At 42.8% G+C, this 27120-nt stretch overlaps 1 protein-coding gene across 2 annotated transcripts; it reads left to right on the forward strand.

Annotated features, from left to right (window-relative positions):
- Positions 1–701: 701 nt before the first annotated feature.
- On the forward strand, positions 702–26212 carry ghra (growth hormone receptor a). Of its 2 annotated transcripts, XM_084550931.1 has the most exons (10): positions 702–938; positions 10999–11114; positions 20570–20699; positions 20846–20994; positions 22327–22505; positions 23149–23302; positions 23427–23514; positions 23672–23741; positions 24506–24741; positions 24834–26212. In XM_084550931.1, the coding sequence occupies exons 2-10, from the start codon at positions 11003–11005 to the stop codon at positions 25576–25578; spliced, it is 1863 nt and encodes a 620-aa protein (XP_084407057.1). In that variant the 5' UTR covers positions 702–938; positions 10999–11002; the 3' UTR covers positions 25579–26212. The 2 variants fall into 2 exon arrangements, with proteins under 2 accessions (XP_084407057.1, XP_084407058.1); XM_084550932.1 differs by lacking the exon at positions 702–938 and having other exon boundaries at positions 10665–11114.
- The last annotated feature ends 908 nt before the right edge of the window (positions 26213–27120 follow it).

The raw sequence follows: 27120 nt of genomic DNA on the forward strand, positions 1-27120 counted from the left end.
GGTCGGGGGCGTATATCCGCTGACAGCTGAGATTCTGGGCGAGACTCTCATGGCGTCACCTCTCCAGTGGACCCTCCACGTGAGCCCACACAGGCTATAGTTTTAGATAGAACAGAGGATATTAGATAGATATTGATGGAATTGAGCCACACCGTGGACTGTCGTGGTGTCCTCCGGGACATTTGTAGAGTTTGGAGGTTACAGTTATTTAACTTTTGTTTTCCGAAAATAGCAAATACTTTCTAGTGTAGGGGATTTATTTGGCTTCAAAATCCAGGGACAGGACGAACCCATGAAACATTATTATTTCTGGAAAATACAATTCAAATGAATAAGGAATAAAATAATAAGAGTAAAGTTGAAATAATAACAACAACAGGGTCATATTAGGCCCTAGAATTTGCCCCGGACAAACTATTAAACTGATAAAATGTCCCCTGCTTCATCTAAACTCTGACTCTTACCAGAAATCGTGTCAGCATTCATCTCCTTACCACAGGGGTTTTATTTTGGAAGTTTGGCCCGGCAGTCTTTCTGTCCGGCTGTCCCCCCTCTGCGGTCCTCATAACGCAGAGTGGATTGCTGGCGGATGAGGGCGCCTCGCCGCCATGTGAGACACACACACACACACACATACTTTCTCCGTTTCAGCGACATACTGTGCGTATCGCTCCAAGTAGGCTGGATGATGAACTGAGCGGACCCCCCAAAGAAAAAAAAAAAATCTTCACCAGGGAAAGCACACACCCGATTCAGTGATTGGGTGATGCGTTAAGTCTTGATCGGAGAGATTTTTTACTCGGGGCCGAGCGGGCTGAAGCGAAGAAGCAGTTTACTCGTGCCTGTCGGTGCTTGCGCTGGCCACCAGATGACCAACAACTTCTGAAAAGTCGACCCACGCCGTCGTTGCAGATCTCCTGCTCGGGACTCCGTAACAAGTAAGTTCGTTGGTGTTTTTAAAGAGTGTGGTGCGTTGGGTTCATCCATATCGCCGTGATTTTAGCAGCTTACGCACGAGTCGGAGCTTTACATTGCTCTACTTTTGCTCCCCCCCTTCAACACCAGGATACTCAGTGTAAATGATTTGTGACAAAACATAAAGATTTATTTTGCGTAACCTGGTGCACGGCCAAGTGCGCATCGTTAGTGAAAGCCTACATCAGAATCTCTTAAACTTGAGGTTGACTTGAAATCTGCTGCAACTTGATGTAGCAAGGGCTGTCGGGCAACCTGTGATGGGACGAGGTGACAGCTACCTCTGGATTTGACGGATGTCTACTTTCTAAAGTTACCTGCAAGTTATCCTTTGCGTTAATTCGAGCTGCAAGCGAGTTTGCTTGGCGCGCTCCGCTGAGTATCGTGCTGATAAATGGCAAACGTCGGACCGAAATGAGATGGTGATGCGGGCTCCTTTAAAACGTGATCAAGCTCTTTAATGATCAGGGAAGCGGCAGCTGAAGCCAGGGTATTCTGAAAAGATTGTTGCTTGATTGTTGCTTGATTGTTGCTTGCTGCACTGGCACAACTAATATCGCTCCATCGCTTCAGTAGCCTGCTGATGTTTTTCTGTTGATGCATGACGTTTGGGGGAGCAGCTGATTTATTAATCCAATAAGAAATTGCCAGAGTAAGCAAAAATCCCTTTAAACCTTCAGCAACAGTCCAGGAAAACCAAAGCCACCCAATTTATTTATAATCATATGCACTGAGAAAAATCTGCAGAATATTAAGAGGAACTGGAGCCATCTCAACCACACCAAGCAATATCACTTAAGCACACTATTGTAAATTCATCACATTTAGAAAAAGAACCATACCTGCCCCACATCTGAGAAGTTGGACAGCTTGTATCCTGCACTTTCCCCACTCTTATCCTTGTGTCTAATTTCTATTAATGGCATCAAGCATTCGTCAGGTCTTCAAGCTTCTCATTTCAGCTTTTCAATTCGTTGGCTCTTCGTCAGGTTGACTAACTACCAGGAGACCATGCTTCCCTGTTGCTGTTTTAATTAGGAAACGTGACACAAAATACGAGATGCAACGTGCAGAGTTGCCCAACTCTGGCTTTTCACGTTCGTCTTGCAAAACTCTTATCTGCAGATCGTCAATTTCAGATTGAGACTGTTTTGTCCTATAGTCGCATGTCATTGTTATTTTTCACTGTTAAGCCGTTATAATTTACTTAACAACAGTCTTTCACACTGTTCGATATGTGCTATTAATCATATCATATTTTTTCTTAAAGACTGCACAGTTAGATGATATTCATCTGAACATACTGTATATTTATACTTGGGTTCAGCGTTAATGCAGAGAAAGACATAATGGATGCTGAGAGTGGCAGCAGCTACTATACAGTAGCATCCAGCAGCAGGTAGCTGAAGAGTCGTTTTAATAGATGAGGCGAGTAGTTTCATCAGTTTGTGTCTCACTTCCGCCACACTCCTCGTACAGCGTTGAGTACAGCTGTTGTGTTCTATACTCTCTGACAGCTCAAAAGCACTCTGGAAACTATTAGATTTTACGCACAACCTGGTCTGCAGAGAAGGCTGCCCGGGTGCGCTTGTGTGCATCTGACGCACTGAGAGAGAAACAGCAGGTTTAGTGCAAATTAGAACGGGTACATGCTGCACATCTATACTTAGTCCAAGCAACAAATGGGTTGAAGAGAGGAACCTTATAACCTCCAGCACTGAATGTGTACCATTAAAAACAGAACGCATTAATAAATGGAAATCCAGATTACATCATCTGTGACTTTGAGTTCTGATTAATTTGAATTAACTGTCTCTTAAATTACCCATTTGAGCAACTAGTCATTTTAGCAGTGGCAAACAGCTGTCATAGATGCAAAGATTCAATTTTTTGGGTTCAAATACTACTCCCCGGCAGTTTGTTTTGATATGTTTGACACACCATTGCATGTCCGTGCGTGCACAAGTGGCTTGGAATTCTGCAAAGCAGAAAGATCAATTTTCAGATCTTCATAAGACACCTCTTCTCTGTCTCCGCTGGACTCCTTTCATTCTTTGCTCTTCCCATTCTCAGTCCGATGCACGCACTTGATTTTGTGCACGCGCATACACACAAACACCCGCTCTTTCCTTCCCTCGCCTCCCACACGCACACACAGACGTAAGCAGGGTTTGCAGATGTGTGACCTGATCTGCTTCCAGCAGAGGCTCTTCTCATGCCAGTGTGCTGACTCTGAGTTTTCCACACTCTCTTATGAAATAAGAGTAGGAGACGTTAGAGCCGTCCAGTAGCCATATCTCAGTGTTATTCAGCCTGGGAGCACGCACAAATAGACACACACATACAGATGAAAAATGCATAATGTGTCTGTGCATATAGCCTCTCCACAAATAAGTGTATGTCCAGTAGTCAGAGCTCTGTTAGGAAAAGCTAGTGGTTGCACTTTTTAGGCCTTGACTCTTGTCTGGACAACTCTCCCGGTGTGGACTCTTCTTCATCAGTATCTGGTGTAACATGCAGGCTCACGGTGAACTGTACTCAAATGTTGTTTATTTTAAAGAAATAGCCTAGTGGTGAAAGAGACAGCTGAGGGCAGAAAATCTATTTGCCTGATTCTTGCGTAATAGTTGAGACCCAGCAATGGACCTTAGAGCACTTTGGAAATACTGTATTTACTCGCCAACATCATTCTTTTTCAGCAATCACACTAAAATGTAATTGTTTCTGCCAGCGGTGTGGACTCGAGTCACAAATCGGAAGACTTTGGTACCTGGGTTATTTAAAAGTGCGTCACAGAGCTTCACTGTTAACATTACTCCCTAACGTTACTTGAGCCGTAGCCCCAGACACAGTCGGAGCAGCCAAGATAGATATACGGCCGGCTAGGTGGTCTGTAGCCATAATCTTGCCTTTTAAAATCAATAAACAATCAGAAACGAAAACATTCATTATCTGCCAGTGACGGGTGGCCAGCAGTAGCCCCACGTCACCGCTGGCCGCCCGTCAATGGCAAATAGCTGCTGAATGAAAAACAGAACATTTACATATATTAGCATTACTGCGGCCAGACAGAGAGAGAGAATAATATGAGTAATGAAGAGTGGATTCAGTTGCAGTTTGTGTAGGGCTGAAGCAGCTATCCTTTAAAAACACTTTCAAAGTTTTGGATTTAAAGTAAGTTAGTATAATCCAAATCCACTTTCTCATTATCCACATTAATCATATGATTGTAAAACTTTTGAAGATAGCAAGAAATGCTATCATAGCTACATAGAACCTAAGGTGACGCCTTCACAATGCTTGTTTTGTCCAACCAACAGTCAAAACGTCCATTTTTATTTTATTTTAGGTACCTTAAAATAATTAAAAGGAAAATGGTAATACATTTGGGGAAGTTTTGGAGAACCTAAAACTCAGGACATGGGTATTGACTAAGGACAACAATGATTTATTCCCATCTCTCATTTATGGCACAATACTTACACCGATCAGGCATAACATTATGTTCACCTTCCTAATATTGTGTAGGTCTCCCTTGTGCCTCCAAAACAGTTGTGACTCATCAGAGAATGGACATGGGCCTTCTGAGGGTGTCCTGTGGTGTTACTGGGGGTCTTTGGGTCCTACGGTTTGAGGGGAGGGGCCTCTGTGGATCATCCCACAGATACTTGATCAGTTTGGGATCTTGTGAGTTTGGAGGCCAGGTCAACACCTTGTGCCGTTTTTCATGTTTTGTTTTGTTTTGTTTTAGTTGTTCCTAAACCGTTTTTGTGTGTGTGCCTGTGTCAGGCTGCATCCTGTTGGCGATGGCTGCTGTCATCAAGGAGTATCATTGCTATGGGGTGGGGATGCCTGGTCTGGTCTAGGTGGGTGGTACAAGTCTAAGTACCATCCACACGAATGCCAGGTCCATAGTCACAAGATTGTCAATGTTATAAACTTCTCCTGTCAGAGGTTTCAATGTTGTGGCTGATCAGTGTATAGTATAATTCTAAATTTATTCTTAAAAGAAAAAACAAATGTTTTCAAACTTTTTTGCTTTGAGGCCTTAAAGGGTATCCAGTAATAATAATAATAATAATGCATTTAATTTATAAGCGCCTTTCAAGACACACAAGGACACTTTACAAAACACAAGGACACAAAACAAGACAGAGCAGAAAAAAATAAATAAAAAATGGAACAGTGCAGTCACGGTTCTAACAACTAGTGGAACTACGTGGCAGTGTACTCAAGAGTAGGTCCAGGTTTTATTTTTAAGATGCACTAGGATACATGCGCAGTTGACAGGATACTTGGACATTTAAATGAAACCTTGCAAAAAGCTTGACAAATTCAGTGAAAAAGAACCCAGTGAACATGGAGACGTCAAATACCGAAAAAACAAGACCACATGACCACAAGACTTCAAATCTTCAAGAACTAGATAACAAGTTCGTGTTCGAGAGACTCATCAAATATTAACAATTCAAGATGTGATCATTTGATGTATGCATTTAGAACAGCTGGGGAAATATATGATAAAAACATTTTAGTCTACAACACCTTTCTGTGCCTTAAGGCATTTTTGGAGCTGAATGCACTAATGTGAATATAAGTACGTCTTAGATTTCTCTCACACTCACTTCATCATGTATTTTATTCTTTAGAGCCTCTCTTTCATTGTAGTCAGTTTCTCTGCACAAACCCTGATGCTCAATGTTGAATGTCAGGACTTGGACCTCCCTGAGCTAAGTGAGGGCTGAAGGAAAATGAAAGAAAGCTGTGAATCAATTTAACATGACCTTGTCAATTACTCTGGAATCAGTCGCTGAATTACTAGCCAAGCCGACATGAAAAAAAAAAAATAATAAATAAAAAATACCAAGCTATTCAGGCTCCGTTTTGCTCAAAGAAAGCCAGACAAAAATAAAACCCGAAAAGGCAATCAACTATAATCATGGGATAAAGCCAATATGAATGAGTGTGCGGCGCCACGAGACATTTTTAATGGGCGAAATCTGCAGATAGGGTCGGGGGAACAAGAGATTTCCGTGACAGGTTGTGAAAAGTGACGTTGACAAATCCGGCGATTCTGTCAAGACAGAAAATTGCAGACCAACACGTTTGCAGAATAGCTACATAAAAAAAAAAGGGCCATGATGAGCGCAGTAAAAAGCGAAGGGGAAAAAGATCAGCAAATATACTGGTGTCAGAAGAAAGATTCATACAGGCATCACGATGGTGAAGATGTAGTTTTCCCTAATAACTGTTGAAAGCTTCTGCAGTACAACGTCTACAATATCAGTTAACATAAACTTCCAAAAATGTGCAATTTCACCTAAATACATGCAGAACTACGGTTGACTTGAATGGAAACAATTATGCAGCTGTTAACATTTTCCTTGAAGCGACACAAAAGACTTTCTGCACGTGGCACCTGAATCAAGTTCATGTGGTATCTTTAAACATTCTCTGTCATCAAGGTATTCTTCCTGACCGTATGACAGTCAACCTGGCATTCATGTGGATGTTACTTAGACATGTACCACCCACCTAGACCAGGGGTGGGTCATGGCAACAATTGAAAGTTTGTATAGATACTCTAGAATATTTCTGAAATAATGAACTTCCCCAATTCTGGCTATTTGTTCGGTAAATGCTTCCATGCAATGGACTTCAAAGTAGGAGAATCTTACTCTGTCCGGAACTTCAAGCTGGCAAATTAGATCTTACATCTTTGAAGATGGCAATATGTTATACTGAATTACAAGGAGAACTCAAAATCTGTGTCTCCCAAGAGTGTTACAAGCTGTGATGCTACTATTACTAGTACCTCTATACTCCCAAGTCTTCCAGTCCTTGACTGCTTTACACAAATGTAACTTTGACTGTAGACACATAATTTTTGTCATTTCTTTATCTGTATTGCTCCATCAGCCAATTGCAGCGTGAAAATGTGCCAGTGAAAACTCAGAGTAAATGGCCTTATCCTTAACCTTTGGACACGAATTTCATCCATGAGAGTAACATCATATTTGTGATAAGAATGGCCATTTCTCACTGAGCATTGCCTGTTTTCAGCGCCATCAGAAACAAGTACATTTTAATTGCCTTGCAAGCGCCAGAGCAAACTTCATTTGTTAATGGTTCCTCACACCGTAGATCTTTTTTTTAATTATTATTTTCACGCATCTCTCCAAACCTTGCACACCTAGGTTGAGACCTACAGCTCTAGCAAATTAAATAAAGGAAGGCTTTTGTTTCTGAATGACCACACCCCTTTCCCGATCCCGGACATTTGAAAAAAAAAAAAAAAAGTAAGTTAAATAAGTACATTTAAACCATAAAATGAGCAGTGTCCACTAGCTCTGTGGAGCGAAGGCAAATGTGTGATAAACACAGCTCACTCTACAGTCTCTCACTGTTCTCTGCTTTTTCTTTGGAAGAACCTCAAACTAAACTTGGGCTTGCAACATCGCTCTATGCCTGTGTGTATGTGTGTGCATGCATGCATGCTTTCCCTCTGCAGTTACAGAAGGGATTAACACAGACATGATGTGACCCCTCACCCCCTAACCTTTCTTTTTCTTTGGCTTCACCCTCGTACCACCACACCATCTATTCCTTATTTCCTCCATTTCCCCTGTCAGCTCCTTCTGAACAAACACTGATGATTAATTTAGATTTGAAGGAACATGGGAGAGGCATGGTGCTGGCAGCGGGGTGCCAAGTCGAGATGCGTGTGTGTGTGTGTGTCCGTGTGCGAATGTGTTTTTTAGGCCAGAGGTGGTGGGAGGAGGGTTGACCACACAGGCCTTAAATGTTTACCGAGGGACCCCAGGAGACCTGGACTGAGCCTCCCTCTGTTCTGATTGGCTTAGGCAGCTCTTCCTGTGAAGCTGAGCTGGTAATTGGCTAAGAATGGGAGAGAAATGAGGGACAAACGTGCATGAGATGGAGATGAAGCACCAGCTTTGCCAGGGCTTTCACAGACGCTTTCGCATGAGAATGGGGGGAGACTAATGTTAGGATAAACATGAGGCCACATGTTGGAGTAAAGGGGCTGTTGGGCCCACTTCTACAATCCTTTGGTTCCTCCACTGAGGAAAGAATGTTAGACTTTGTCTGTGAAGATTCTCAGTCATCCAGGTCATGGTATATCTAAAAAAAACAAAGCTAAAACAAAGGCAACTTGTTAAACTTTGAAAGAAAAGACACTGTGCTTTAAAAACGAAGTAGTGCAGGATTGATAGATAATTATAACGTTGCTTGCACTTGATTGAGAGAAGATTGTTGAAGCTTAAGCGCAAGAAAGAGAGATAAGGGGAGAGGGAGAGAGGGAGTCTGAGGGGATCTGAATGCAAGGCCAAGATTTTAAATGCAGAAAATGAGTGGTACATAATTATAAGTGGAGCATTTTAGTTGGACCAGATGAGCCTGCTGCTTGACATCTCTCTGCCATGAATTGTTGCATTGTATAACTTGGCCTTGTATGGCCTCTGGACACTTGGAATTCATCCACACACACACACACGTTTGTATGGCTATCTCTGTGAGGACATTCATTGACATAATGCATTCCCTAGCCCTGCACCCTAACCATCTCCACTAAGTGCCTAAACCTTACCCTAATTCTAATCGTAAACATAACACAATTGTAAACTCTTACCTCAAAACCAAGTCTCAACCCTCAAATAAGTGAGCACCAGCCAAAACGTCCTCACTTTGCACAAATGTCCTGACGTACATGGTGTAAAACTCGAACTGGTCCTCGGAAAGACAGCTGTGCAAGAATGTACACAGACATGTTTGTGAGGACAGTCATTGCTGAAATGGATTCCCAGGCCCCTTACCCTGACCATCTCAACCAAGTGCCTTAACCTAACCCTAATCTAAAACATAACCCAATTGTAACCTTTACCCTAAAGTCGAGTCTTAACCCTCAGACAGCCTCGAAAAGATGCGGGGACTGGCCAAAATGTCCTCACTTTGCACAAATGTCCTCACTTTGCACAGATGTCCTGATTTCAATGGTGTAAAACTCAAACTGGTCCTCAGAAAGATAGCTGTACAAGAATACACACACGTTTGTATGCCTATCTTTGTGAAGACATTTACTAACGAAATGGATTCCCAGGCCCCTTACCATGACCATCTCAACCAAGTGCCTTACCCTAACCCTAATCTCAAACATAACCCAGTTGTAACCTTTACCCCAAAACCGAGTCTTAACCCTCAAACAGCCTCGTAAAGAAGTGAGGACTGGCCAAAATGTCCTCACTTTGCACAGATGTCCTGATTTCGATGGTGTAAAACTTAAACTGGTCCTACGACAGATAGCTGCGCAAGAACACACACACACACACACACACACATCATATCCAAACATTTACAGTGATGGACATTGCACATCGTTGGTTCAAACCCGAGTTTTGCAAAAGTGTTGTTTCTCGCTTCTCTGAGTTTTTTGCTGTTTAATTCTGCTTTTGTGGCCCTTTATGTGCTTTTATTTGATTAATCTAAATCAGATATGGGAATACGTGCCAGTGTTCATGTGCCGTTCTATAAAGACTGTAAACTTTGACCAGGCATTTTTGTTGGCACATCGCTGCTCAGTAGCTGTCAGTGTAAACATAAAATTAAAAAGGCAGCAAAATTATCTGTTGGATCTCTTTTCGTCAGCACAGAGATTAAGATAAGGGTAAGATAGGGATTTGACATGCAGCAGCTCACTTCTCCGTCCTCGGTCTACTTCAGAACTTGGGAAAACACTGGCAGAAACATAACCTCCACGTTTAGGGTTGTTGGCTGCCCAGCAGAGTTGCGGAGACACAGCTGTAAATAGCCAAGGGTGCGGACTGAAAGTTTGGACTATATTTAGAGGTTGAACTGAACTGGTAGAACATGTGCTCCAATACCAGCCTATTGACCAGGATGAGTTAGGTATTGTTTATGTGTATATTGTTTGTTGTAGGACATTGTTGAAGGTTTAGGTAGGAAATGTAATTTTGCCTAAATTCCTAAATGCTCAAAGCCCAGAGAAGATAATCATACAACTTATTTCTTCCGTTCTCTTTAGTTCTTCTGATAATTTTAGAATCTTGTAGCACATTCATTGTTTGGTTGGTATGTAAAACTTCAGAGTTTGTATTTATCTGCATGGCCCTGGATTACAGTGGGCAATTTCTTTCAGTTCTCGTAAACCCACTTCCCACTGCCTGTCCAGCACCAGACGAAGACAACAGACATAGTTTACGACTAGCTGGAGGATGGAGCATTTAGCATAGAGCCACGCTTTCCTCTGGCAATGGTGGAAGTCCAAAACTGTGCTAAAAGGAGAATGCATTTTTAAATGTACTCACCAGGTGACCACAGCAACTCCCAAGTTGATGTCTGGAATGTAATGGAAACATAAATAAATGTCTGTTTGCCATGTTAGCTTCGCATGCTGTGTCAGTTTTGTTAAATATACAGTGTCACTGAACAAATTTATTCATCACTGTTCATAAACCAGAGCTGTGTAATCTGGGTTTATGGTTTAAATAATCAAGCAAGGCATCCATGACTGGCTTCCAGGGTGAAAGATTTAATGTCTTCAGTATTTCATTCATTGTTAGATGACTTTTTGCGCTTTTGAGTAGAATTTTTGCTTACGTTTTAAATAAGTCCTTTTGCCTTTTTCCTCTGAAGACGCCTACTAAGAGATGTAATGTGCATTGTGTGTGTTTAAATCCTAGTTCATGACACATGATTTTTTGAATCAAGCTTGAAAATCTGGTGCCTACGTTCAACTTTGTACTGTCGTAGTGGCAAATTGGCATGATGTTTAACGGCGCTCTGTCACGTGTTAGGTTTCATGGACACCAGCTGAAAATAAATGGCAGCCACAATTTGTACTCACTAGGCAGAGTGAAAGAAAAAGAGAGAGGGAGTCTGGAGAGTGGGGGAAGGAGGGTTTTTCACATGGGCATGTCATCATGGAGTTCAACTGATAATTATATTCACGGTGACTCTGTCTCCCTCCATTCTGTCTCTCTGTAGAGTCATGGCCATCTCGTCCTGCTGTCTCCTGCTCCTACTCATTATTTCCTCCCTGGATTGGCTGTCCAGTCCAGCGTCTGCGTTCCTCATTGACCGGGACCACATGACCTCATCAGGTAGGTGATTTTACCGTTGTGTGTCTAGACGAATGAGCAAGTAGAAATAGTAGGATCCAAATCCTTTCGTCAGATAGCTTCAGGCTCGGACGTGCATCTCATTAAACATTAACAAATGTGATTTGGGGTTTGCGCGCAACATGCTGTTGACACTTGTTATCACCTTTTATGTCAGACAACAGTTGCAGAATGCCGTGTTTGCTCGGATACATGTGGAAAGGTTCGCTGTTGAGCAAACGTTGCACTTTCCTGATTGGGCTTGTCAAACTGGTTAGTGATCAATACTGCTAGGGTAAATATATGGCTGGGGCTTCTCTGTCAAAGTCCAGGGACAGGATGATGCAGGATGTTCAGCCAGCTAAGCCAGCTTTCACTGAATTATTTGCAGTAATTGGGTGAAAGAATGCTGTGGCTGAGCAAACATGATGGATTTTCATATCATAACCACTTAAAAATCTTTACAGCCCAGAGGTTGTGCCAAATAGGAATTTTGTAATTGACTATAAACTCACTCGGTTGCAGAAATCATTCCTGACGGATAAACTTCCCGGGCACAAAATTAACTGAAGAGTAATTGGGGATGGCATCTTCCCCTAAAGGTTAAGGCTGCTGCAGCTGGAATTAGGTGAAAGTGTAAAACTCTGCAACCCTTTCTTGTTTATTCAAAGTACATGTGCTGGAACTGCACACAGTTTCGGGGAAATTCTCACAGTCAAGATACACCAGCTCAATTAATCAGGTCTGCCGCTGACTTTGCCACAACGCGGCTGTTATTTTTGAAGAGGTAAACGTAGCTGTCCGTGTTCCGGGGCTGGATTTTACGTGGGTTACTTCTTGAAAAATGGATAAGCAGATATTTTATGTTAAAACCTTTATCGTTCACGGACTTTGTTCGGTTTGCAAAAAAGGCTGACTCAGCTCTTGTTCAAACATCAAATTAGGCATCTTCTTTTGATTTTGGTAAGGATTACAGTACAAAATAAGTAAATTAGTGGCTTGTCTTCATGTCCTCAGCACAGAAAAAAAATGATCCATTTTGCCTTTTTATGAGAGAAAATCTTTGCTATGATAATCCATTAATCGTCATTTATCAAGTGACATAACAGGTGTATTCTTCTTTTTCAACTTTCCTCTGTTTTCTTTCTTCTCTTAATTATCCTTTAACCTGGCTCAGCTTTATTCAGATAAGATAAGATTAGGTTTTATTTGTCACATGCACAGCTATACATAGTACAATGCACAGTGAAATGTATTTTTGTACCTGCAGCCAGTAGTAAAAAAGTAACACAGTAAAATTCTGTTCCACTTAAAGGAACCACAGTTGCATGCAGTTAATAACCGTAAAACATTTGGCAACACAACAAAAGACACCCTTGGATCCTCATTACGGCAAGTTACTGTCAAGTCACTGTCCAGCAAGTGTATTCTTAGTGCATCTGCTCATTCCCATTAAGAGGTGAGCCAGACAGCACTGGATAGAGATCTGAGAAATCCCACCCCCACGCCCCCCACCCCTCCTCCCCACAGCCATCTCTGGGCAGCCTGGGGAGACATGAGTGGAATTTAGGTCGGGCGATACGGGCCCATACCTGCACACTGACTCATCACATGTAGGACTGCAACGGAGATAAACTCTTAAATCGATTAATCTATCAGTTAGATTAATCTATTGATAATTTTTTCAATTAGTTAATTAATCTACTGATAAACCGTTCAATAATCTTAATAAACTATTAACTATTTTTCTAATAAACTATTTTCTGATTAGCCACTAAATGTTTGACAGAACGTTTAAACACATATTTAACTCGACGTTTATGTACGTGACGTTGCAGCCCTAATTGCATGTATGTCTAATCATTTCTCATTACCTTTCATTTGTATTGGTAGCGTCTTTCAGGAAAGTTTTTTTCTGATTTTGGGACGTGGCCTTAGGACTCTGTAAGCACAGACGGTACAGAAAACGTGGATACCGTGAGAAACAAAGATACCGTTGGATTTGCATATTACAATATAGCGAGCACTAGGTGGAATCAATAAGCAGATCGTTTTTCATTCGTGACTGTGCCATATTTTTATGGCATTCTTGAACAGGGAAATAGTTTGGCTTTTCACTAGTTCTTTTTTTCTTTGTTTCTTTGTGGGTTTAGTGAAAAACAGCTGCACACATACTGCTGGAATCCACTGGAGCATGCCAACTCATCCTGGCGTCTTCTGCCAAGTTAAGATCAGATTTACAGCATGCTTCTCTTCTGTTTTTTGGGGGATGCTTTCTCTGAGGAACATCATGCCATTATTAATATTACATATATACTTTGGTTCAGTTACTATTTCATCTCTGCTCTGTTTAGTGTGGAAATACGGTATTGTATCTTCTGAGAGAAAATTATTCTGGTGTCAGGGCCAGTACCAACAAATTTAGCGCTTCTTCTTTTCTGTTGGTGAAACCATGGCCCGAAGCTGATCTGCATGAACATAGTGTAAATATTTGGATTAGATGATCATTCAGTCGTTTCATGGCATTTGGATGGGAAATGTATCGCTCCAATTAGCTTTTGGAAACAAGTCAGAAAGTCTTGGGTATTGGCTTCCGTGTCTCTGATTCATGGTTTTTAAAATAGATTGTGCTGAGGAGGGAAGACGGGAACAACATGGGGACGGACATTATATATTATATCATAGTTATATCATTTAATATAATAGCCAAAAAAAAAAAGTCGATTTCAGTGATGCCATTAAAAGCTCAAGAGCAGGAAAGCACGAGGCTTTTGTCTGTAGAGTGCAGATAATTAATTTGTACAGTCAGTGTTTTGTGCTCTATGTCTTTGCTCTCAGGCCATTTGACTTTGTGTTTGTTAACAAACGAAAGCAAATGCCTTTATCTCTGTGGATTTACATCACCTTTCTGATAAGCTCCCAGACAAACCGGTGATAAGGCGGGTGAGGTCAAAACATGAGACTTTCTGACTGGTCCACCTTAAAATGGTCTCCCCGGGAGCACTGTGGTAATGTAGCCCTGGTCTTCCTCAACAACGGCTGAAACATCTGTAAACACAAAGCAGCCAGAGATAGCGAGAGCAAACACACCCAGCTTGCGCCTTTCTCAAGCTCACCGCAGTACAACTTCCAATCCTGACACCTGCTTTCTCCGCTTGGGTTTACTCTTATGATAGTCCATATTTGACCCATTACACATATGTAAGGTGTGCCATTATGAAGGTGTTATTCTTTTCCATTTTGCTGGCCCATTTATGGAACGATAACACCCTTCCTGGAGTTCTGTGGGTCATTTTGTTTTCTCTAGCATCTTTATGTCTGTTGTCTGGCCAGCCGCAAAACAAGCCAAGAGTAGACGCTGGGAGATGCTCCTATGTATTTAAAGGTTTACCAGAGTGATTATAGGCAGTGTTAGTCGTTTCCCTCTATCTGTTTTTGCACACACACTTTCTTTTTTTTTTTTCCTTCCTCAACCTTCCCCGAGTGTGTGTCTGTGTGTCTCAGGAGGACTCGCTCCTCAAGCAGATTGATCCTGTTTAGTCGAGGCTGTGTTCCTGGCCACAGAGGTGGTAACCAGTGGTAACCGTGCAGAGGTTTGGTCCGCCTGCCTTGTACACACAATCCGCAGTTACAGCTGCATCAGAGACGAGCAAGTCGGGGGCCTTGAGTGGGATACTACGGTGCCTGAATGCAAAGTTGGAAAGTGGAAAAGCGCAGGACAGCAATGCATACTGCAGATGTTCGGAGCTAGGGAGAATACATGGAGTGGAAGGAGTGCTGCAAAGTAGCATTTAAATCAGGAATATTGTGTGATATAGGATATCCTCAGCTTAACAACTGTAAGTGCAAAGGAAAAGTTTCAAAAAAGCACAACAGAACCACATAACAAAAGTTATTAGTAGCCAGTTAGAAGAGCTAATTTAGGATCACACACTTGCAATACAATCTACAAAAGCTACAGCATAACCCAATACAAATATTACGTAGACAAGCATTGGTAAATTTGGGAAAATGTGTGTTGTGAAACTGGCTTCAGATTGGTGGCTCACCTTTTTTCACCCCCCACAAGCACCTGACTGACTGGGCTTCTTGTTAAAAATGTAAAAATCTTTAAATAGTCGCTGCACTAATTAAGGAAGGAAGTATTTGCTGTGTTATGTATAGCCTTTTCCTAGAGCTTTAAATGGCAGGTTTGTCAACTTCAGGGGCAAGCTATTGGCAGAAATGGAACACAGGTATGCATAAGTATATTTTCATTAGTGTGTAATCCTACCTGTAACTGTGAATCCTTGTGTTTTTGTTAGCTTTTCGTTAGCTTAGCGTCAAACCAGGAGCCCAGAACCGACCAACCAAATGATGGACAGATTTCATGCAAGGCTCGCTTTTATGCTTCAAAAGGCCATCCCAGAGTTATACTTTTTGCTTCGGTGAGTGATAAAAACTATTTAGAAAACAATGCATGAGGTAAAGCGTTCAGTGCCACGCCACACGGGCGCGCACACACAAAAAAATAAGTGCCAGGTGTCTACCAGGAGGCCACGCCGTGAACACGACACCATTGCTCATGTAGCTTTAATCACCCTTGGACGTAATATGACATAACTAAGCCAATTCTTTGGGCTGTAATGGCATTATATGGCATTATAGGAGATTAGCTTCATAGTTCAAGCTACTAAATAGCTGGGACCTGAATAAGCCGACTGGGTCACTGCGCGGTTAAACGCGCCAGATCGGACTGTGCCTGCAAGACTTCAAAGCGATGCACATTGTTGGGAATCATGCGGATCAGATGAGGCGAGAACTTGTCATCCAGTGGTCCCAAGCTTTAAAAGAGGAGAAAAGCCATATGTCCTGTTGTGTTGCAGAGAGGAAAGGCAGGATGCATTCAAGGAATCGAACAATGGCACTTTGATATTATTTGTCGGGTTTTGTTGTGAAGGTGTAAGTTTAGTGCCTATGCATTTGTGTGCGTCCGTGCACTCACGCTTGAGACTGTGCGTGCACGTTGGAAGTTATTTATATCACCTGTTTATATTCCCTTGTTTGTATCTTGTTGCAGTCTCTCACCTTTCCCCCCCTCCCTTCTGGCCCACTTCTCGGTCTTTCTGGCTCTGTCAAATGCCACATGCTCTCCTTACTCAATATTTAACCTTCTCTGTTGTGATCAGTAAGTTTTTCTCTATTTTTTCCCAAAAGAAATATGAAATACTGTGTACGAATGAGGAAATACATTTTTCCATATTTCAGTTTCATCTTTTATCTCCAGGCTTTCCTTCTTGTTCTTCGTCATCCAAGATGTCTCGCTGTCTGCTGCATAGTGTGCGTTGCAGACAAGAGCGTGCGCGGGATTGTGATTTTGCATGGGACGAAGGGATATACTGTTGGATGTGCAGAATGACACACACACAGTTTAACCCTTGGCACAGTGCTGGTGTGTGCCAGTTTCTCCAACTAAATACACAAACTGATGGTTCTGCAAATAGCAATCATCCAGCACGGGCACCGCAGTGGCATTCAGAAGTCTGAACAGCGCTACCAGAGAGGTCTGAAGTTCACGTAACTGTTGAAAGTGGTGCCTACCGTGTTGAGACATGAGTCAATACTGGCCAAAGTAAATCTCAATTGGCTGAAGTAATGTAAATGAGTTCCTTTTTGCTAAAAAGTTTCCCTTTTACCTTACTCTCCTCTTGGCTGGGTTAAATTTAAACTCGCAGCAGCAATTCTGCTTTGAATGTCATATAGTTGTCTTTTTCACAGTTTAATGGGGAGCAGAATATGAGTTATATGAGTGAAGTGACGAGACAACAATGTGTTTTCTCTTAAACTATAGGGTAATGAAACCAATTATGTGCTAATACCACAATGAAAAGAAACTCTTTATGTGTGTGTGTGTGTTTTTATGGTTACATAAGCAAGAATCCAACAAAAATACTCTAATGTGTTCCTGTTTGGCAGATGGTCAAGCTTGTTTAAAGATAAACCAAATTTGGGTGCTTTTTTTTTGTGTTTTACAAAAAAAGCACAACCAGAATGGAAAATTGTTTCTCTTCAGCCAGACAGCACTTCAACTGTCTGCAATTACGGAGCCGCAATATCAGTCAATCAGGAAAATTATAAAATGCTATGAATCACCGTTGTCAAGTCTAACAGGACAAGGTGCACGAAAAATGTCAGATGGGTAAAGTAAGCAACTCATTTTAGATGCAGTTCTATTTGAAAGCACCCAACCCACAGTTTGATGCACTAGTCTAATGCACTAATTAAATCCTGGTTTAACAAATTCAGAAAAGTCATTTCAAAATGAAATGTCCTGAAGTATTTGCATGAACATGCTCAGGTCACAGTCACTAAATATTGCAAATAAACAGTATATTTAAGATTTTAAGAATTCTTATTTTATAGCTGTAAATAATTGTTCCTCATGGCTGCATATGCATGTAGGGAAGTGTAAAGGACCCAAAACTGAACCCTGAGGAACGTCACACTTAGGGGAATATCTGTCCCCACGCAGTCTGTTCTTGTGAATGTTTTACTTCCTCGACAAATATTTATTTTGCACCCACTTGATCTCTCCTTCTTGAAAAGATAGTTGGAGCAGTGAATTGCCTCCAGTGATTCTGATATTTCTCCGGCAGAACTCAGTTTTGTATGAACAGCAACAAGTCTAAAGTAGTTTACAATGGCCGATGACTAAGATAACTAAAAATCTGAGCAAAATAAATTCTATGCTCGGGTTTCAATTTCAAGAGAAATGTATAGTATTATGCTGTATTTGTTCGTTAGATAATGATAGTAGTTTTATTATTGATGACCCACCTGTTTTGCAAAATAATGTTGGGTAACCGGTTGTTCCATTATTCCACAATCTGACATCTGTGCTGTCTATCTGTCTTTTTTCCTCTGTCTTTCTCTTCCATCTCTACTCCCCTCCTTTCAGCAGCCTTTTGGAGCGTTACTAACCTCAGCATTAACTTACATCTGCAAATGAGCTGGAAAAAGTGGTAATTCATTACGTCATAGCCTCATTTCGCTCTTTATTGCAGTCGAGCATTTCACAATACCGTAAACTGGTAAATCCTAGTCATGCCGTTCCCACCACCTTGTTAGTGCTGTTTGCCAGCTGGTGCAAAGGCCAGCGGGCGAGTGCTTCTTATTTAGGCTTCTTAGTGGATTTTAAACCTTAATGGCTAAAGCTGACATCGAGGAAGATAAACGGTTTCCTAGCGCCTCTATATGGACTGATGAAGACAGGACGTGAAGCTAAGAGCTGTTTATCAGTCTCGGCTGCACACATAGCCCACAAGGACAGACGGATATATGTGGACAGCCGGGATGAAGGAGAGCACGCACACACTCATGCACAAAATGAGTTTTCTTCTCCCGGCCGAAGGCTTTCAACTGCTGATCATTCAGTGTCAGCTGGCAGGTACAGGCAGGATTTAGCTTCCCATCACCAAAAACATGTGATGGTAAACTATAGCTACATGTACAAAACCGCACTTACAGCACTGCAAAGAAAAAAAAAAACTTACCAGCCACTGCATGGCAGGTAATCCACATCTATCTGTCAAGACATTGCCCCCTGGCTTGTGAGCTTGTTACAACTCGAATAGTTCCTTTTGCCATTTTATCTTCTGGGGGGAAAAAAGGACAAAATGGTGTGAAAGATTTTTCATTTTAATATTAAAACTAGTGATGTGAGAGTGAGCAAGAGAGAATGTGACTCTGCCCAGGTGTTGCCGCACACCTTTTCACCTCTGACACACTTCAGATTCAACCAGTTGAGTTCAAAAACGCAAACAGCTCCTTAAAAATGACTTTACCCTTTGACCTTACGAGCAGAACTCCATTCTTTTCAGCACAGTATCTGCGTGTTTTCTCCGCCCAGATGAGAACAACGGGTGCGACATGAAATTCATAAAATGTTTAAGTTATCGGAGTATAATAAAATAGTAGCAGTTGATATGCACAAGTATGAAAGTGCTGTGTGTGCAGAACAAATTTACACATAAAAAGTCAGATGTAGTCGCATCGCCGTGAAATTGACAGCCGTCGAGAAATATTAGCATGCAAACAATGTAAACAGCCCAGAGCTAAGTGTTGTTTACTTTGTGTTCGGGGCAACCTACGTCGCTGTAGTCCTACGCCCTCCCTCTTTGCGTTCAGTGTCTGCAGAAAGCTCTTTGATGGTGGCAGCTGGAATTTGCTGGGTGGGGGAGGGAGGCAGAGTTGAAAAAGCAAACCTCTGAGAACCATGACAGCGTGCAGAAGATGAAGGGAGGGAAGGTGGGAAAGACGCAAGGAATGCGGCTAGCTATGCAGCTACACTGGGATCAAAATAAAAGTATGCAAAGTGATCGGTGTTATTTACACGGGCAGTCTTGAGCTTGTTTGTTAGGATGACTGTTGTGGTCAGAAGTGCGCATTCAATGCTTTATTCATGCACGCGCTGGGCAGGTGCATATGCAAAATGCATATCTGTGCATATGCTGGTGTCGTACCATCTTCTTAAAGTCAGATTTAGCAGTCTTAAGTAAGTCAATGTGGGGAAGATTTGTGCTCATGAACCCAAACAGTGTCTGAAGATGTTGTTTGTTGCTGCTTCATTTTTCTTGTGTTCCAGACCTTGTTTATGTTCCGGGTCTGTGTGTGATTTATAATGCAGCCAGTCAGAAGAGAGGGCTGGGTGAGAGCAGGGAGGGCAGAAATCAATGAAACCTTCAGCTGCTTATTTATGGTTGCACCAAACTCCGGGACTCTGCTGGGATGAGAAGGGGAGGCGGGAGGTGGGGTTTTGTTGATGAGGAGTGACAGGGTCCCAAGGGAGAGGTGCAAAGGGCTGAGTCGAAGCGTCGAGGTCGGGCAGAGGAGAGATGGCGTGGAACTTGTGTGGATAAATGCAAAGTTTACAAAGCCTTGATTGCTTAAATTTTATTCTATTTAAGTCCATTGCTAGCAAGTTGTTTTTCCACTCATATGTTCACACACACACATTTATGCACATTGCAATTTAACCTTATATCTTGCCATCTCACATGGCTTTTATCAGATACAGATGTATCTTGTCTCTTGAAACATCTTGTTTCCAGGTGGCTGAAAGAAGCATTCAGAATTTTTATTTTTATACAGCTCTTTGAGCACAATCCAAGCATAACCTTGTAATCTCGTTCTGCAAGAGTGGATGCTACACCCCAAGTGCTGTGAATATATAGTTGGTGTTATTATTTTTGCACGGTGGCATTTTTCCTGAGCTCGGTCGGATCGATTGTGATGAAGGGACCGCGGCGAAAACCAGAGGTCACGGTTTAATGCAGATCTTATCTGTATTGTCGCGCTGATAAATCTAAACCCGTACCAGGGTTGATAGGTGTCAATACATGCAATTTATCAGCCCTGAGTAGTCTGAGTTCTTTTTTGTTCTATCTCTAATCCTTTACTTTCCTCCCACTGTCTTTCAGCTCCGTCTGAGCCTCATTTCACTGAGTGCATATCAAGGGACCTGGAGACATTCCGCTGTTGGTGGAGTCCAGGCATCTACCACAACCTGTCCTCCCCCGGGGCGCTCAGAGTCTTCTACCGCAAGAAAGAGTGAGTGTAATCACCACATTGCTCTGCGAACTCCAAATAATTGTCGGGATCACTGTCTTATGTGTGCACACGTATGTGGTTAAAAGCAACCCTTTCTCATTTTTAATTTTTCCCTCATTGTTCCGCTCATTCAACTCTGCCACCAGTGGATGGAAGGAATGTCCTGAGTATATCCATTCAAATAGGGAGTGCTTCTTCGACGCGAACCACACATCCGTTTGGGTCCCCTACTGCATGCAGCTTCGCAGCGAAAACATCACCTACGACGATGACTGTTTCACCGTGGAGAATATCGGTTAGTGGCCAAGATTTGTGAATACATAATACGACACAGTCCTATGACGTTCACGCCGTTTTAGGTGAGAAGAATTTTTTACGGATTGCTTAGTAATTATATTCAGACCGATCGGGCATAACATTATGGGGCCTCTGTGGATCATCCCACGGATACTTGATACTTGATCAGTTTGGGATCTAGTGAATTTGGAGGCCAGGTCGACACCTTGTGCTTTTTTCAAGTTGGTCCTAAACCATTTTTGTGTGTGTGTCTGTGTCAGGCTGCATCCTGCTGGGGATGGCTGCTGCCATCAAGTAGTGCCATTGCTATGGGGTGGGGGTACCTGGTCTGGTCTAAGTGGGTGGTACATGTCTTAAGTAACATCCACACGAATACCAGGTCCAAAAGTTTCCCAACAGAACATTGTATTGTCATGATCTTACTCACTTCACCTGTCAGTGGTTTTAATGTTGTGGCTGATCAGTGTATTTAATCGTATACAATGGGAAATTTGTGTTGCTAATATGATAAATTACCAGTGAGGTAATGGTTCCAGGAAATTGCAATGCATTATCGGCTAGACCGCCAAATGTCACATGCTTGTCAATATCAGCGAGTGCCAGACACACAGTGTTTACACGGTAAACGCTTTGATATCTGCAGGCTTTATCGAAAAACTGTAGAATACGCTGATAAATCCCACACTATCACGTGGCGCCGTAATACGCTGGTGGATACAGCGTCCCTCTTTTTTTTAATTAGTTCTTTCCATGTGTGCAAATTGATTCCCGGGCACGTTGTCCTCTTAACCACGTGACCTGTAGTAGATCCAGGATGCGATGCTGGTTGTTTGGTCGTTCCATTCATCGAACATCCCAGCATCCATCATTCATCAAACGCCCAAACCAAATTAGTCCCGACCAAAATAGCCCAACAGCATTTTCTTTTTTCATACAGACAGAGAGCTAGCTAGGGATTTATATTAATGGCCGTACAATGTCTGTAGTGCCAAATCATTTTCGGCTAGATTTGCAGCGCTTATTCATGCAACTCTGTAGATGGAGGCTGTCCACGTTAGACGACCGATGATTTTTTTCTTCCTTTCACAAATACTTGGCCAAAATCTTAACAATATGTCTGTGACTGTCCCTTAAGCATATGACCTGGGTTATGCTCAAGGTTATTTCCTGTTTAAACTACGTGCTTTGGGTTCTGTAAAGCGTCTCGAAAGAATTTTTGGTTTGTCATTGACATGACACAATAACTGCCTAATTTGTTATCCACGTGCGTTCAAAGCCGGAGATATAAATAGCTGTGTGTTTTCATGTACTTCTGCCTTTTCCCCGACAGTACGTCCTGACCCACCGGTGTCTCTAAACTGGACCTTACTGAATATAAGTCCCTCCTGGCTGAGTTACGATGTCATGGTCAACTGGGAGCCACCACCCTCTGCGGACGTTGAGGCAGGCTGGATGCGCATTGAGTACGAGATCCAATACAGAGAGAGAAATGCCACCAAATGGGAAGCAGTGAGTCTTTTTCTCTCTCAAACTCCTGTTTAATTCTCCTCCCTCCGCCACCTTCAACTTTCAGCACACACGTTTACTTGTGCATAGAACTTTACAGCGCATAAGCTTCCATAAATGAAAACATTCGTGCATCCTCCTAGAAGTAAATTGTAGGTAGGTCAAAGAAGCAGAGTGTCATGTTTCCCTTCCCCTCCCCCTTGAACTCTTGTGGCTCGAATGCAGTGTAGCTTTGTTGGCCGTGGAAGTCAGAGCAGGGTCCTCTGAGAAAACACAGCCTCTCTGACGGAAGTGAAGGGAGGGATCTGTAGGTCAGAGGCCACGGGACCTTGTACGGGCTCATATTTATTACCGCCTGGCCGGCCAGCCTGTCAACTTCAGCCTTGTTGGAAGCGGTTTTAGATCCCTCTCGTATAATGTGCATGTCGTCCATGCAGTGTATCTGAAATGCCTCGACCATTGTACCTTCGGAAAGGTCATAGTTACAGGGACCAAAAATAAACCTCTTGACACCCTGATTAGCTTCAGTCACCTTCAGTGTTCCTGTTGTAGCTATTTTTGCATGGATCGCCCGCATCATCGTCATTGTCATCTATCAAAAATCCAATACAAATACATATCTGTGTCACATTTGTGCGATTTCCAGTTGGATGTCCAGCCGCACACTCAGCAGACAATCTTCGGCCTGCACATAGGAAAAGAGTATGAAGTGCACATCCGCTGCAGGATGCCTGGCTTCACTAAGTTTGGCGAGTTCAGTGACTCCATCTTCATTCAAGTGACTGACGTTCCTTTCCAAGGTAAAGTACTGGAGATTAACCTCTTGGTGAGATGCAGTAAATAAATATGACTGGTTTGCTACTTCATCCAGTGCAGACAAAATTAGTTCTTGTTAACGACACCCTCCTTCATGTTGCTTTTTAGAGTCGACTCTCCTGGTCATACTGGTTCTTGTTGGCATCGTGGGCGTCCTCATACTCATCATGCTGATAGCTGTCTCTCAGCAGCACAGGTACGCTACACTCAGCCTCTCTTTTTTCGCGGATGTGGTGGTGACAGATGCTCGCTAGATCCGCAGCAGACGGCGAATCGGCGGTGTCGTGCACTCATGCGTCCAGACACTGACAGCTATACCACATGATCTGCATCACGTCTTTCTGTCATTGCAGATTAATGATGATTCTGTTGCCACCTGTTCCCGCACCCAAAATCAAAGGCATCGATTCAGAGCTGTTGAAGGTACGTCTGCTGTATGTCTGTGCTGTTGTACAGTCTGTGGTTTTTATCACGCAAAACACGCATTCTAGACCCCAGCAGTAGATAGCTAGTTCGTCAAAGATAAAAAGATGTATATGTTAAAGGCAGTAGACCTTCCTTTTCAGTCGGAAAATATTCTTATTTTTACATCTCATATGTCAGTGTTGGTCTTTTAGGGATTTCATCTAATTTAAATCAAAAATCCAGTTTCAGCTAAACTGGACTCTAATTCACGCGTTCTATTCATATTGGACTGTGCACAGATGAAGAAGAGTAACATTGTAAACTTAAATAGTTCACAGTAGACTATTTAATAGTCCAATTATGCTTTGCTGACTCAGTGAAGTGATTACATAACGCGTTGTGTAACCATGTTCTTTTTTTTTTTTGATTACATTTCCATTGTAATTCTGATCAAAGACAGACCTCCGTGTGTCCATGTGGCTCATTCAACTGGGGCATGTCAGGCCACATAATCGCCACCCACCCACTGCTCCTCTCCCAAACGTTGCCTGTTAATCGCCTGTGCCAAACAATAAACAAAATGTGACACAAAACGTCAAGGACGAACAAAACAATAATGCTGCCATTTTATGCACAGACAGAGGTGAAACATAAAGCTTGTTGAGTTTTGGGGTCGATGCATTTGAATATGAGTCACAAAGTTCTCTGGAGGAAGAGGTTGGACTTCTATTATTGCTTTCTGCATCCTAATTGCCACCATACATAAATCTGTGCACACGCAGAAGGGGAAGCTGGATGAGTTGAACTTTATCCTGACTGGCGGCGGCATGGGCGGCCTACCCACGTACGCACCGGACTTCTATCAAGACGAGCCGTGGGTGGAGTTCATCGAGGTGGATGCGGAGAATGCAGATGGTGAAGAGAAGGGGGATCGCCGTGGCTCAGACACCCAGAGGCTCCTGGGTATGCCCCAGCCCACTAGCCACCACATCAACGTAGGGTGCTCCAATGCCATCAGGTAGGCCAAAGGTTCTCTCGTAAAGGCTTTGTTCTCATTGTTCTCATGCAAATATGAATTTCGTCTCCTTTCTTTTCATCGTTCACCTCTAGCTTCCCTGATGATGACTCAGGCCAGGCCGGATGCTACAACCCAGATGTGCCAGAACAAGACACCCTAATGCTGATGGCCACTCTTCTGCCAGGTCAGCCCGAGGACGAAGAAGCCTCCTTCGATGTTGTCGAAAGAGCACCAGCGTTGGACGGAGGCGAAAGGTCCCTTGTCCAAACCCAAACGCTAGGGCCGCAGACGTGGGTCAACACAGACTTCTATGCTCAAGTCAGCAATGTGATGCCCTCTGGGGGTGTTGTGCTCTCTCCTGGTCAGCAACTCAGAATCCAGGAGAGCACCTCAGCCACAGAAGAGGAAAGGCAAAGGAAAGGAAAAGACAGTGAAGACAGAGAGAAGCAGGGGAAGCAAAAGGAGCTTCAGTTCCAGCTGGTAGTTGTAGATCCAGAGGGAAATGGCTACACCCCAGAGAGCAGTGTCCGGCAGATCAGCACTCCCTTGCCTGGCGATGGGTACCAAGCCACACACCCTCAGCCAGTGGAGACGAAACCTGCAGCCCCGACAGAGGATAATCAATCACCTTACGTAATTCCTGACCCTCCCCAGTCCCCGTTCTTTGCCCCTGTTGCAGACTACACAGTGGTACAGGAGTTGGACAGTCACCATAGTGTGCTCCTCAACCCGCCTCCCCGCCAGTCTCCCCCTCCCTGCCTGCCACAGCACCCCCTCAAGGCCCCCTTGCCTGTGGGTTACATTACCCCAGACCTGCTGGGCAACCTCTCACCGTGAAATGACAGTGCCATCAGACGTTTAGGTGGAAGGCTGATTGAGGAAGTCCCCTGCATTCACCCTACCTGATTCCTGCTGGAAACCAAATACAGTAACTTACAGCGCACTTTGTGGATAAACGTGTACAGGTGTCTGTTTTCAGAAGTTGCTGAAAGGGAGACGTGAAAAGCGTACAAGCTATACTCTCAACTGCACTGCATCTGCTCAATCGATTAACGCGATGCAAGAGTGAGCGCCCCAAACCGAATGCGCCGCTTGCTTTTTTTGCGTCTGCGTCCGCGCATGACCGAACAAAAGCATCACGTCAGCGCTCGACTGCCTTAGATCACATTACGTCTCTGACTAATTATGTTTTCGAGCCACAACATGAAGTCTTAATCTTTTAAAGCCGTGTCAGTTTATGATCGATGGGGAGAAGAAAAGCACATTCTAGTCATAAAGAGGTCATTGCTGACTTTGTCACCGTTTGCCCGGCAGAGGTGTGCTGCACCTCACCTTTATATTATGGGTTTTATCATTGTATTAGTGCTTTACAAGAGAGATTTTTATATATATATAAATATATAAATATATATATATATATATATATATATATATATAAAATACCCTACGTTATACACTGTTAAACACAGCTATGCAGATCTGACCTTGCATTCCTGGCTTCATTTTGTCTAAAGCTGTTCCTATATATATTTTTTTATAAATAAGTGGCCAAACTTAGATTTTATGATGTCAAGGTAATTCTCCCTAAAGCTGCAAGGTTAATAGAATGAATTCTTTCAAATAACTGAATGTACATGCACGGACGCAAAGTAGTCAGGGCAGCAAAGGCCAACAGTAAAGCAGAGCGAGAAGAGCCCCCACTTATATTGTTACTATTATGTCTCTTCTTGTCCCTGGTGAATGTTAAAAGGAGAAATGGGAAGCGAAAGGAAATCACTAACTGTAGTGGACACATATAAAGGGAATTCAAACGATTCCTGGAATGAATTGAATATCACAGTTCGATTATATTATTATAATATCAGATGTTATCCCAGTGTGCTTTTTCTTCTTTTAACCTGGGGTTATTTACCACACTGAAGTGCAACTCCTGCAGGAAGGATTCATTCATATTCGCTCGCTGCCACGCTGCAGGACACGGAGCGCCACCAAGTGCCTTGCTCGAGGGCATATTAATACAGTTATTTGCCAAAAGCAAAAGGGCGCATACGCACACCTGTTAATTAAAAGGAACTGCAGTACTTTAACAGCAGCCAAGTCTCGCGCACTTACAGATAGCACTCATAAGCTGAAACTTTAATGATCAAACCTTCTACTAGGGAGTTATATCCTTCTCACGTTGTGTTGTTACTGCAGGGATGGCAACTGGAACAAGTTGACAGACTGTGAAAGTATGTAATAGATGTAATTAGCTCACACTTTACACTTATTATCTGCCAAGTACACCGTGTTAACGGCCTGTGCCTATGATAGTGTTAGTAGCCTGCCGTGCTATGGTACTATGCTCACGTAGTTAGGGTGTGTGCATTTATGCATCGC

Source organism: Chelon labrosus (genome assembly GCF_963514085.1).
Source record: "Chelon labrosus genome assembly, chromosome: 9".
Lineage (NCBI taxonomy): Eukaryota > Metazoa > Chordata > Actinopteri > Mugiliformes > Mugilidae > Chelon > Chelon labrosus.

Bases quoted from the DNA above. Each gene is read 5' to 3' on its own strand.
- ghra (XM_084550931.1), top strand. From the start codon at position 11,003: ATGGCCATCTCGTCCTGCTGTCTCCTGCTCCTACTCATTATTTCCTCC. The intron at 23,742-24,505 runs GTACGTCTGCTG...GTGCACACGCAG, and splicing joins TCGATTCAGAGCTGTTGAAG to AAGGGGAAGCTGGATGAGTT. The intron at 24,742-24,833 runs GTAGGCCAAAGG...GTTCACCTCTAG, and splicing joins GGGTGCTCCAATGCCATCAG to CTTCCCTGATGATGACTCAG.